We start from the raw sequence: 14,681 nt of genomic DNA on the forward strand, positions 1-14,681 counted from the left end.
AAGATGGCAAGACAAAGTTTGCCGGGACAGCTAGTATGAATAATAAAACAAGCGTTTAGAGCATATCAATAATCATTGCTAGTTATTATATAAAATCAATTGAAAGATACACAACGCAAAATACAAGATGAGAAAATTTCTAATATTACAAGATGTACAAGATATGGCTTGCTCACTGTGCCCCACCCACAAAAACGATACGAGTGCCACGTGTGGGGCACTTGGCCAACTATTAAATTTCTAAATAGACCGCTAAATGGGTGTACGATTGGAATTATTAGTGTTACGTCTGATACGTCCCGATTAGAGGAACTAATTAGATCATATACTCGGTGTGCTGTAAATAAAATCTCGAATGATGTAGTTTCAATTTTAAAAGTTGTTATTGTTGTGCTATTGTTTATTAAATATTTGTACACTCTCCATAGTATAATAATAACTAAACTTGTTCCATAACAAAACATATGATTAATATATTATTCTATGGGTGTATACCAATAGCTTGACCATAACAAAATAAGATTGTCAAACAAAACATGTTATGGAAAACTAATGCCTTGATAAGTTAATAATAACAAAACAAGATATAAGAACAGATTATGTGTTTTGTTAGTTATTTGTTTGATATTCCCCTCTGCTCAGGATGCAGTAGAAATGCTAACTCGCCAGTACAAATTTGCACAGAAAGGTTTTATCCACAAAATTCCGCAAAACATTATCGAAAATTTCGTTTCTTATTGATCCTAATTCCGTATCATATGACACCGTATGAAAAAATAGACACGTTTCGTTTCGTATCGTTTTGAAAACAAATGACATTGCACATACTTCTAAAATTCAACAGAGACCGCTTCAGAAATGTCCGTAGGGATTTCCCTAAGAATCTGTCCACGAGGAATTCTAGCAGAAATTCAGCGGAAATCACCCAAACGATTCCTGGAAGTCTTCGTCTAGTATTTCAAAGAATTACTCCATTTATTCTATCTGCAATTTTATCCGAGATGGAATAACAAAAATCCACCAAGAACTGGCTAAAAATGAAAATTTATTATCTCAAAGTGGCATGTAGGGAATCGCGCCACTTGGGTGGTGGCTTCTATATTCGTCTGTTTTCCACTATAACTCAGTCAAATTTGAACCAATTGACACAACTTTTGGAATGTGGTGAGACAGGTATAGTATCTACCCGTGTACAACATTTCAAGTCAATTGGTTCAAAATTGACTGAGTTATAGTGGAAAACAGACGAAAATAGAAGCCACCGCCCAAGTGGCGCGATACCCTATCCCAAAGAGATGAAATTGGATCAATTATTATGCATGCAAATTTAAATTCAAACCCCATGATTGCTATCAACAGTCACTAACACAATGCTCAACACCACGCTTGCAAACAAGAATTATTAAGAATATATAAATGTCATGCCTTGAGGCCTTTATTCTTAATTGCAATAGTTCATTTAAATTCCATTATCGACATGCATAAAGCTGTGAATAATCCAACATTACTAGTAATCTGAAATTAAGTTAATATACCACACATACACAAACGCAGTACAATATCAAATTAGTTTGTCAATAATGCATACGTTTAATTTTATAGAACGACATATGAGCAGCATTTCAAAAATATCGCATTATCATTAACCGACCGGAAAACCATTATTCTAATTCATTGCATTGCACGGCAGCCATAAGTAGAAACTGAGTCCAACAGGACTCTTAGTAGGCATATTAGTGGGGGCTTCAAATCTACACATAGTTGGTGAGATAAGGAAGTTCACTCACTTAAAAGGTTAACTTTATTGTACTTATTATAGTATTTTAAAAACAATAGAACAAAAAATATGAATACATATCTTTAAAATCTAATGCTGGAAACAGGCCCAAGTATCAGAGGAAGCATTCTGTCATGAAAAGGAAAACAAAACAGGAAGAAACTCTTCGCCAGCTCCAGCGTGGAGCAGGGCACAAAATAAACACGCACGCCATAATGATCATCGCCATTAAAAATTCATCATCGCAGAAAATTGCTACACCGGCATAGCCAACCATGGCCTCCATTTTCATCTCCTCAACACACGGGCTCTAAGCACACAACAATGAAATTATAATATGTTCCACTCAATCGGTCATGAAACCAAGCAAACGGACGTTAGGTACTCGGTAAATAAAATAGTAATTAACGGTTTATCAATCAATTATTAAAGTATCAAATTGAAATAATTTTGCTGGCTTCATCAAATAATTATAATTAACTGACCATCCAAGCAATCCGGAGCGGTTCTGCCAACCACCAATGCAGTAACGATGACAACCTGTGCATTTTGAACCCTTTAGCGTTGAATATAACGTACCTTGCCACCATTTTCAGTCGAGAAACACATGTTTTGAATCATCAATTATAATGCAATGGATGCTGTATGGAAACTCACTCCCACACACCACAAGATTGACCTCACGCTCCATCCACCTGAAGAAGTAGAGCAACTCTCGCTGGCTTGATAAAATTTTCATCAGAATCTTGTCATGGAGGACACCATCCCCAACAAGCTGACGAGATAACAAAAGCAAGCTCCCAGAATTTCCAAACGAAAGAAAAACAATTCCTCACCCGTACAAAATCACTCATCGTCTCACAGTGGGTGGTAACCATCATCGCGTAAGCGAACAAAGACCTGCTGCGGTAACTTCTGACGACGCGACGGTGATGATAACAGACATAGTTGCGCAAAACAACAAAGAGTGCCATGGCCGCGTGCTGCTGATTGCGCGTTTGCTCCGCCTACTGGAGCTACTGTTGGCTCGCTCTGGCTCACTGCGGCCGATAGTGACGGACGGCACTCACCGGTTGCTGCGATGGAAAACCAATTTTCCTTTGCATACCGCGCGCAGTTGGTTGGCTGCTGGGAAAATTTGCATGCTTTTACATCGGCGTCCGGAATCAATCACAGTTGATTGCGGGAATTTGGCCGATCCGGACGAAACACGGTGCGATATCCTGGAAAAGGTGCCCGACGGTTGAAGAACTTGTATGGTAGTTTTGGGAAGTGATGCTGGAAGTGTGAGATCATGTGAAGGAATTTAAACTGTGTCATGACATGAGGATTGTGATCTCTTGCAGTGCATTTTAGTGTAAAAACAGGATAAAACGGATTAACACAGCGCAGCATGAACACCTTAACGCAGAACATCAGCCCAATACATTCCAATCTGGTACGATTGGTAAGTGCACAGGAAAGCAGGGAAACGAAATCGATAGTTATTAAATTTTAACTCAATCAAACGGCTCAAAAAAGTGCAGGGGCAGTGAAAAGAGGAAAAACAATATGTGCACACAGTGACAGTTTTTATAGGTGTATGAAAAAAATCGGCCATGAATTACGTAACAAGAGTAATATTTTCTACAGTTATATGTAAATGTGATAAGACAAAGTGTGAACCTGATAGAGTTGGAAGTGTTTCGTGATAGTTGGACGCCACCATGCATGAATCAAAAGCCGCACATTGGGAGCACGATGAAAAATAGAAGGAAAAAACCTTTTGCATGCTTTCACATGGGCTTTCAGAACTTTATATTGAAATTGCTTAAAATATTGGCCTGCACCAAAAAAAAATTTTTTTCTGTATAGATTTTGCTATCTATGCGAGCCACCGATTTTTTTTTCATCCTGTCCCAGTGTGAGCCGATACGTTGTGCAATGCATACATATGTGTACGATAGATAGATCAGCGTCGTCATCATGGCGGAAATAAACAAATTGTTGCAGTTGTGTACATATCGATTTTCAACTTTTCCCATGCACAAATACCTCCGGTCGGTATGCGGATCGAATTTTCCTATCATCTGGGTGTGATAGTTGAGTGCGATGATTTAATTTCTTCCACCGGGGAGCAGGAAGTGACGATGATTTCAAGGACGATCTACCTGCGGGTCTTCGGCGGATATCATGGCAGCAGTTGCTGAAACGGAACATCAAGTGAAACAAATTCCAGCTTGTTTTTTGCTGAGCAAAGTGTATTTAGAATACAAAATGTGTATTTTATTGGGAAAACATTCAAATTTAAGGATTGTTAAGCTGCAGATCCGAAAATATAGTCTAGTTATTAGAATAAATTAAAGAAACTTCAGTATTAGAATAGCTAAAAGAAACTTTAAGGACTTGATGGATTAAAGATATTTTTAGCCCACTCATTTAAAGAATTTGAAAATTTTGCATCCCCTTTCTTAGACCATTTCACATATAATCTGCTCAAATTTAGATAATTTATATACCGTATGCGTGATAATCGTAAAAATAATGTTCTAGTATCACATTAGAATAACTAGCCACAGAAGTTCAATGTCGCGACTGTTCGTGTGACTAACATCTAGTTTGCCACGCCCTTACAGCGTTGTTTACCAAAACAAAAGATCCTCGACAAGATGAGACTTCAAACAATAAATTTATTACAATTGAAATCATCAATTTAATTGATTAGCAAAATTGACAGCGCCATTGGAGTTCTAGTGTATTTCTAATAGTATCACACATAATGTCTTGATTTTCTTTATATGCAGTATGCACGTAAGCTCCAACTCATATCATAGTAGCCTGCGGGTAAAAAATACGATTTCCTAAGTTTAAAATTTACATTCAGCGTGCTGAGCGATGGACTGGAGGTAATCTATTGTCCCATGTATTTGACTTGAAAATCCCATACACAAAATTCAACTCATTTGTGCCAGCTTAGTCTTCACAAATTGAGCTGATCACAGATTGCTCCCCTAATCCGAAGGCACAATTATAGGGGGTGCCTCATAGAACTTTTCGTCATTTTTGCATTTGGGCCAGTCTCATTCTCAGCGGGAAAAATCGGGTTTGGAACACAAGTGGTAGTCAAAAATGTAATATGAGCCTATTTTCTAGCTAACCCATCATCTTCTTCTTTGTGGCCCTACGTCCGCACTGGGCCTCACTTCAACTTAGTGTTCTTTAAGCACTTCCACAGTCATTAATTGAAGGGCTTTCTTTGCCTGCCATTGCATGAATTTGTATATATTGAGGCAAGTACAATGATACTCTATACCCGGGGAGTCGAGAAAATTTTCTCGACCAGAACGGGAATCAAACGTGCCGTCTCCGGATTGGCGATCCAAAGCCTTAACTGGAGACCCCGATCATCAGAGTATCGAAAAAGCCACGATTTGATAATTCGTTAGCATTTTTAACCACTTTCGGCGGGAGATCCGGAACCGGTTCCGGAACACTACCAGTAGTTTCAAATATGGTCAGAATCTAATTTCTTGCTAACCGATCATCAGGTTATCGAAAAAGCCACGATTTGATGCGACACAAGCATGAGTTTGGCTTACGTTCATGCTTGGCCACTTCCGGCGGGACCCCTGGAACCGGTTCCGGTGCACAGATAGTTTCAGGTAGTGGGACACCTGGAAACAGTTTCGGTACACAACCGATAGTTTCAAATATAGTCCGAACCTAACTTTTTACTAACCGATCAGCAAGTTATCGAAAAAGCCGCAATTTGATGCGTCACAACCATAGGTTTGACTCATTTTTATGCTTGGCTACATCCGGCGGGACACCTGGAACCGGTTCCGGAACACAACCGCCAGTTTTCAACATGGTCTGAGTATATTTTCTTACTAACCGTTCATCAGATTACCGAAAACAAGCGTGATTTTATGTGTCGCATGTATGGGTTTTTGCTGCGACTTCATATCTGACCCTGGGGAACACCGAAATGGCTATACCTCCGGAACGGCTTGACCGATCCAAACCATTTTCAATAGGAAACAATGGGACAAAATGCTCCGTCGAAAGAACTATCGGTCGACGAGCTGAGTCGATTGATATATTAGACTTGACCCCTCCGAGGGCTCTGTCAAATTTTCGTTTTTGGAATGAACATATAGCCTTTCGGTATACCTTGGTGTACGAGAAAGGCAAAAAGACACTCGTCGAATACTCATTAGACCGGGTCGGTTTTTGGAAACAAAACTTTTCGTTTCTTTTTAGCGTCCAAAATAACTGTGCATAATTTGGGAGCGATTGGTTGCATCCCCGTATACAGCATTGTGATTGAAATTTGTATGGAGTTTAGAATGGGAAAACGTACTTTTTTTTGCATTTCTCCCATAAATTGCCTTAGAATCAGTGATCATCCCCAAATCTCTGTGCTTTGGTTACGAACGGGAAGGATGCAATTATCATAACAGCGGTCTGGGACTGTACCACCTACGAATTTGTGCGACTTGTTAAATGCTAATGATCTTTTCGTCGACCCAAGTCGAAAAGTTTTTGAATCCTGAGAATATTTACTTGATTTAGAAAAGCAAGAATGTTATCAACGTCATCATCGAATTGAGAAACTTATTAATGGCACTTATTCCGAGGTTATGTTCAACGTATAGGGCACAGCTGAAAATATCAAGGCTCTTAGTTGACTGCTTGACCACCTCAATGGAAGCCGATCCATATCAAGACGACAATTACAAGCTTGGATATATATTTTTTTTTTTTGTAGATCACTTTACGGTCTTCGACGAGAAAAAATCTGCACGCTTTTTGGATATATTATATTGTCATTTGTAACAAAATTCATTTAAAATTTGCCAAAAATGCAAGTAATTTGAATTGCCTATACTAAATCCCAAATTTTAACCGCATTACAGAGCACGCCCTCCAGTCGCATCAACATATTGCGCAATAATTTTAGATGTAAAAGCAGCTTGAAAAAACTTTGTTTGGGGCTGATGCGATTAAATTTGACCTTCCCCATACAATGTTGACCCATCCTACTGTATATTTACACCTCAGGGATCTAAAATGGTGTGGTTCGATGAGATTGCTTTATTTTTTTTAGGTTTATCTCTTACACATCTATTACTTGCATTGAAAACCGTTCACAAGGTTATCGAAAAATCCGCGATTTGATGTGTCACATGTATAGGTTTGGTTCCCTTCAACATTTGACCACTTCCAGTGAGACACCCGGAACCGATTGCGGGATACTACTGCCAAATATGATCTGAGATTTTTTTATTGTTAATCGTTCATCAGGTTACCTAAAATGCCATTTGATGTGTCATAAATCTCTCTCTCTTCTTGGCGTAACATCCTCACTGGGACAAAGCCTGCTTCTCAGCTAAGTGTTCAATGAGCACTTCCACAGTTATTAACTGAGAGCTTCCTCTGCAAATGACCATTTTGCATGTGTATATCGTGTGGCAGGCACGAAGGATACTCTATGCCCAAGGAAGTCAAGGAAATTTCCTTTACGAAAAGATCCTGGACCGACCGGGAATCGAACCCGTCACCCTCAGCATGGTCATGCTGAATACCCGTGCGTTTACCGCCTCGGCTATATGGGCCCTATGTGTCATAAGTATTGGTTTGGTTCTCTTTCAGCGGGACCCCTGGAACCGGTTCATAAATGGTCTGAGACTAATTTCCTGGTTTCCGTTCATCAAGTTATAGTAAAAGTGGCGATTTGATGTATCGCATGCATAGGTTTATCTCGCTTTTCAATTTGGCCACTCCCAGCGGGACACCACGAACCGGTTCCGGAACACTAGCGGTTCAGATATGGTCTAAGACTATTTTCCTGCTCAACGTTTATCAGGTTATAGAAAAAGACGCGATTTAATGTGTCGCATGCATGGGTTTGGTTCACTTTAATATTCGGCCACTTCCGGCGGGACACCCGGAACCGGTTCCGGAACACTACCAGTTCAGACATGGTCTAAGACTAATATCCTGCTTTCCGTTCATCAAGTTACAGTAAAAGCGGCGATTTGATGTTTCGCATGCATGGGTTACGATCACTTTCAAAATTGACCACTTCCGGCGGGACACCCGGAATCGGTTCTGGAACCCTACCAGTCCAGATATAGTCTGAGACTATTTTCCTACTTCCCGTTCATCAGATAATCGAAAATGCCGTGGTTTGATGGGTCGCATGCATGGGTTTGTTGCATTTTCATATCTGGCCCCTTTCTGGGGTACCGGTACGGAACACCTAAATGGCCATAACTCCGAAACGGCTTTACCGATCTGAACCATTTTCAATAGGAAACAATGGGACAACTCCGTCGAATGAACCATCGGTCATTGAAATCGGTTCATATTTACTATCTAAAAAAGAGGTGACCTTTTTGTACACATACACACACACACATACATACACACAGACATCATCTCAACTCGTCGATTGGTATATAACACTTGACCCCTCCGAGGGCTCTATCAAATTTTCGTTTTAAGAGTGAACATATAGCCTTTCGGTACACTTTGGTGTACGAGAAAAGCAAAAACTCACATGAATACCACAATGGCATCCATTGGCGTAGTTAGAGGGGAGGCCTAGGGAGGCATGCCTCTCCCTCCAGAATCGGCCAGACCCCCCCCCCCCCCTCCAAGATTTTTTTCATGACTTTATATATAAATAGGAAAAAAAAATCTGAAAACTACTGCCTTGATGGCAAACATGAATCTAAAATGGACATTTATTTGGCATGATTTGTGTTTAAATTTATAGTTATTGGAGACTATTCTTAGATCATTTTTCGTAATGGTCTATGTTATTAGTTAGTTTCGTTTAGAAATATTATATTACCAGAATTATATAAGCAGCAATTCTTTGTAAAACTTATTTAAATCTTTTTTGAATCGCCGATAAATGAAATCTTAATGATAGTTTTCCATGGAATTCTTTGATGGGTATCTTCAAGAACCTCTGAATTTTCAAGCAGCATTACTGCAACAAATTGTTAGGTGCTTCCTAGTGAAATTTAAGTATCTTGTAGAATCTGCAAATCTGTAGAATTTGCAATGGAATAGCAGCAAAAGTTTTTTTTTTTTTAATCCCTAGAGAAAATAAGAAAGGACCGATATAGCTGAAGCGTAAACACGAGTGCTTTCATCAAAATCATGCCGTAGGTGATTTCGGTCACTAAAAATTTCTTTCTATGATTTCTTTCAAAATATCGAATGCGAACAACATCTGTAGGAGCTTACGTCTTTCACGGAGAGATAACTGGAGGAAACCCTTGAGGTGTCCTTATAAAAATCTTTGAAGGTAATGCCTGGAGAAATTCTTGAACAAAAGAGGAGTATTCTAAGAGAGCTCTCAAACAATGGAATTCTTGGAAAAATCCTGGAATTCTCCTGAAGGAATTCCTGGACAAATAGCTGGAATGTATTTAAAAAAAACTGGAATGGAAATCCTGGGAGAATTCCGAAAGAGCCTTCTCTGGATATATTCCTGAAAAATTTCCTGAAAGCGCTTCTAGCATGTAAGTACTTATATGTCAAAAGTAAGTCACACAGAATAACAGGATATATTCCTTAAAGAATTGAGTGACAAATTTCTGTAGAAACCCTTTTGCAAGAACTGCAGAAGATATTCTTGAAGGTATTCAGAGATGGGTTCCTGAATAAATCTGCGGATGAACTACTTAAAGATTCATCGGAGAAAATTGTGAAAGAAGTCCAGGATGACTGCTTAAATAATTTCAAATATCAAAAAAATCATTTTAAGAATGCCTGGAGAAATTCCTAGAAAATCTCTGAAGCAATTCCTAGAAAAATCTCTGGAGGAAATCCAGAACGAACTGCTGGACGAATTCCTGGCGAATTTCCCTGGAAAATTTCCTGTAGGTATTTCTGAAAAAAAAATACCTAGAGGAATTCGTGTAGTAATCCCTGAAAGAATAGTTGGAGTATTCACTGGAGGCATCCCTGGAGAACTTCTTAGACGATTGCCTAGACCAAGAGCATTTCCTGAATAAACTTCTGGAGAAATCCCTGTATGAATCCGTGGAGAAATTCCTGCAAGAAAACCTGGAGGAAACCCTGGAGGAATTCCAGAAGAAATTCCCTGAGGACTGACTGCAGAAATTCCTTTATGAATTCCTGGAGCAAACTCTGGGAGAAATCCTGAAGGAATCCCTGGATGAATTCCTGGAGAATTCCCTGGAGAAATTCTAGGAAGAATCCCTGGAGGGATGTCTAAAGAAACATCTTGAGAAATTCCGGGAGGAATCCTTAAAGAAATTTCTGGAAAAAATCTTGGAAGAATCTCAGGAGACCTCTTAGAGAAATCCCAAAGAGACGAACTAGCCAAGGGCTGAAAGTCTCTCTAATAAAGACAAATCAATCAATCAGAGAAATCCCTGGAGAAAACCCTGAAGCAATTTCTGGAGGAACCTCAGGAAGAATACATGTAGGAACTTCTGTATGAATTTCTGGAGGAATTTTTTGATAAGGCAGCAACGATTTATTACGTAACGCTAAAATCAACTATTTTTGAACCCCCTCCGCCCTCCGTAACGCTGTTTTGTATGAAAACTCCAAAATGTTTGTATGGGAGGTAACGCTCGGCCGCACTGCCCCCCTCCCCCTATAGCATTACATAATTTGTGGACGGCGCCAAATGCCTAGAGGAATTCTAGGGGTACTTCCGAAGAACTATTTCTGGAAGAATTCCTGGTGGAATCCCTGAATGAAATTCTTCAGGAATATCTAGAGGAATCTCTGGAAGAATCTTTAGAGGAATCCCTGAAGAAATTCTTGGTAAGTTCCTTCCTGAAGGAATTCTTGGGGTACATCCGAGAAACAATTCCTGGAGGAATCTCTGGAGTAATCTTTGGAGGAATTCCTGGAGGAGAGATTCCTGCGGAACCCTGGAAAAATTTCCGGAGGAATTCCAGTAAAAATACTTGGAAGAAATACTGAAGAAGTTCTTGAAGTAATTTCTGAAGGAAGGATTTCCCGGAGAAATTCCTAGAGGAATTTCTGACCGAATTCCTAGACCAATTTCTGCAGAAATGCTTGTGGTAATTCCTGGAGGTATTATTGGTGGAATTCTTGCAGGAGTCCCTCCAGGAACCGCCCAGATGAAATCCTGGAGGAATGCCTTGAGGAATACCTGGTATAACTCCCGATTAAATTGGAGCTATCCTGAAGAAATTCTTAGATTCCGGAATGCTGGCTTTCTCAGTCTTGGGTAAATCAAAACGGCAAGTTTTGCTTTTCCCGACGTTTCGGCATTTTATTAAGCCTTTTTCAACGGTTGACAGCTTACCCCTTGAAAAAGGCTTAATAAAAAGCCGACACGTCGGGAAAAGCAAAACTTGCCGTTTTGATTTACCCAAGACTGAGAAAGCCAGCATTCCGGAATCAATATATTCCAGTCGTACTCACCCAGCACGAAATTCTTAGAGGAATCTCAGGAAGAATTCCTGTAGGAATCCCTGGAGGAATTTTTAGAATAATGCATGTACAAACTTCGGGAGAATGATTTTCTGGAGATATCGCCGTAGTTATTTCTGAAAGAATTCCTGGAGGAATCCTGAAGGAATTTCTGCAGGAATTCCTGGGGAAATTCCTAAAAGTATTCTTGGGGGAGTTCCTGACTGAAATCCTGGAGGAATGCCTTGATGAATTCCTGAAGGAATCTCTATAGAAATTCCTTGAGAAATCTGGATGTATCCTTAGAGAAATCCCTGGAGGAATTTCTGGAGAATTCTTCGGAAGAATTACTGGAGAATTATCAGGAAAAATCCCTGAAGGAATTCCTGGAGAAATCCCTGAAAGGATTCCTGAATTTCTGGAAGAATTCCTGGAGGAATCTCTCAAGGAATTCCTTGAGGTATCTCTAGAGGATTACCTGGAAGAATCTCTAGAGGGATTCCTAGAGGAATCTCTAGCGGAATTTCTAAAGGAATTCCTGGACGAGTGCCTGTAGGAATTTGTGGACGAATTTCTGAAGGAATTTCTGAAGGAATCCCTTGAGGAATTCCTGTAGGAATCCCAGGAAGAAATCCAAGGATCAACTTCTGATGGAATTCCAGAAGGAGTTGCTGAGAAATCCCAGGAGGAAGTATTAAATAAATCGCTGAAATTCTTGAGGAAATCTTGAGAAATCCTAAAAAATACGGACAGGAACTATGGAATCACTAGAGGATTTCCTGAATTAACCCCAGGAGGAATCTCGGAAGCAATACCAAGAGGAATTCATAAGAGATTCTCAAAACAGTTCCTGAAGGAGTTTTTGAAAGAATTCCAGGAGGAATTCTTGAAGGAATCTCAAAAAGAGGCTTTTTAGAGGTATTTTCAAAATAATCCCGGAAGTTGTTCCTGAAAGAAGGAGAAATTGGATAAATTTTTGGAGGAATTCCTGAAGAAACCCTTCGAGGAATCCCGGAAGCAATATCATGAGGAAATCCATAGGAATTCACAGTAGAGTTTTCTTAGCGTTTTCCTGGATGAATTTCTGTAGGAATCCCTGAGTAAAAAATCCATGTCTGCAGTAATTTCTAGACGAATTATTGAAGAAACAATTAGATGGACTCCTAATGGATTTTTTGTACAAAATTTTTGTACAAAAATAATTTTTTTAATGAGCTGTACTAAAATTTTCCAAAAGAATTTGTGTAAGAATAATACTTTGCATAAATCCAGATGGAGTTATTGGAACAACCTTCAGTGGAATTCTGGAAGAAATATATGGAGAATCCCTGAAGAAATCTCTGAAGGAATACCTGTAGAAATACCTTTACGCTTTGGACCCGGATAATTTCACCACTGCTGCCGCAACCTCGCTGGCCTCAAATACGTTTGGTATGAGCGGTTTCATCGCCGGAGACATATTGACCCCTCCGGCTCCAAAGGGTAAAAGGATTTCTGGAGAAATTCCAGAAGGAGACCGCGAAAACAGCATCGGAACAATCACTGTCTGGAGGAACCTCTAAAAATATATTATGACTAATTTTCATTTGCATGACAGATGGTTCTTTTCGCTACAGTCCGACGATTCGACGAACAGTACTATAGATAATGATGAAACTTCGTAAGTAGATGATACACGCGCAAACAGTTGCTTGCAAAACTTCGTCCATTTTGATGAACTGGTTTGAAAACGGCAAAAGGTTATTGCAACCATAACACATTGCAAATGCTCCACAAAAATCAAAAAGCGCTCCATAAAGAATGAACATATGTAACATGGAAATGTGCAATGTTACCCATAAATAATTGAAAACGTTCCATACTTTATAAAAAAAAATGTACCGGTTAAACATTAAATTTTCTCATTAAAAGTGAAATTTTGCACCAATAAATAATAATGCTCCAATGCTCCATAATAAAATACAAATTCTCCAAAGAAAAATGCAAAAGCTCCATAAAAAATTAAAATTGTACCCATAGAAAATTGAATGTTGCTCTATATAAAATTCAAATTTGTATTTCATTATGGAGTATTTCAGTATTATTTATTGGTGGAAAATTGCATTTTGCATGAGAAAATGTAATGTTTTACTGGTACATTTTTTGTAAAGTATGGAACGTTTTCAATTATTTATGGGTAACATTGCACATTTTCATGGAACATATGCTCCTTCTTAATGAAGCGCTTTTTGATTTTCTATGGAACGTTTCTATTTGTTTATGGGTGCAATAAATAGGGTATCGTTTGGAAACTATCAGTGTTGATATGATATTTTTCGTTTGCGATGTTTGCATATTCACAACGTTTAAATCTATTTGCTGATTTGCATATGTTTTTACCAAAAATAGTTAATTATGTATATATTATGCCTGCAACTTTCACCTGTTCTATCGAAAAAGTGAAGGGTGCTCACTAATTGCTGCCTAAAGACTTAAAATTATGGTTTGTTCCAATGCATATTTGACTATAAAATTTGTTGATACTGAATTGATTTTTTGAAAATTTGCCGTTGCAAACAACTTACTTATATTCAAAGATTTGTGTTGTAAACTTCATCAATTTTCTCTACCAATTTTAAAAGATACAGTGTTGACTAGCTAAATTAGGTGCTGTACAAAATTTATTTGAGCACGTTCTACTGTTTCATTACTACAATAAAAAGTACTGTACCAATTTACATGAAATTTTGCAGGTGAAATGAACACATTTTAAGTTTTTTTTTTCAGATCAAATTTTAGGAATTTTATGGTATTCATCAGTGCTGGTAATTTAATTTCGACATATTTAAATTCAACCCTCTACAGCAAATTTTAGAAGCTGAACCTGAGAATATGGTATATGAAAAACTTGTGCGGCTAGACCAGTTCTACAAGAAAGTCACGGAAAACCACTCTTTTTCGAATATTTAGGGTAAATGTCACGGGCTACCTCATCATGAATATCAATTGACATTTTTCGATGGTAGTCCGTAACATTTACCTTAACCTTCACGTACCCGAACTCCGACAACTAATTTTCAAAATACTGGCATTTCGTCAATTTTCATTCGATTTTTTAATGTCACCATCAATCGATCATAAATTGGTGCTTGTTTATTATACTGGAGTGGCCATACAATATTCGGAACCATTCCGGAGATTTTCTGGATTTTTTTTTTACTGCGAACAGTGAAACGCAACTGCGATAACTAGATTTGAATAAGTTGACCCATCCGGATAACCGTGATAGGTTCCGCGGGGCCTTATTGGGGACACTTCTGTTTTTCAACCTAAACATGCGTGTGACATATTAATCTTCATGATTTAGAATGACTAAGTCAGAAACGATAGACTGAAGTATGTATCAACTAATATGGCCACCACGGAACACCTAGAGCAGGTTCCACGGGGGCCTCTCAAACATAATAACACATGCAATAATTACTTTTAGCCATTTGGCACAACAGAC

The 14,681-nt window shown here is 38.7% G+C and overlaps 1 protein-coding gene across 1 annotated transcript in view; it reads left to right on the top strand.

Moving 5' to 3' along the window:
- Positions 1-2,977: 2,977 nt before the first annotated feature.
- The window catches only part of LOC134288818 (ETV5-related protein Ets96B-like), a 67,108-nt gene continuing 55,404 nt past the window's right edge, over positions 2,978-14,681 (top strand). Inside the window, exon 1 of the mRNA XM_062854703.1 lies at positions 2,978-3,224. Coding sequence (XP_062710687.1) covers positions 3,171-3,224 — 54 coding nt within the window. The 5' untranslated portion in view covers positions 2,978-3,170. The remainder of the gene's footprint in view (positions 3,225-14,681) is intronic.

The sequence above is a fragment of the Aedes albopictus genome, chromosome 2 (assembly GCF_035046485.1).
Source record: "Aedes albopictus strain Foshan chromosome 2, AalbF5, whole genome shotgun sequence".
Taxonomy (NCBI): Eukaryota; Metazoa; Arthropoda; class Insecta; order Diptera; family Culicidae; genus Aedes; species Aedes albopictus.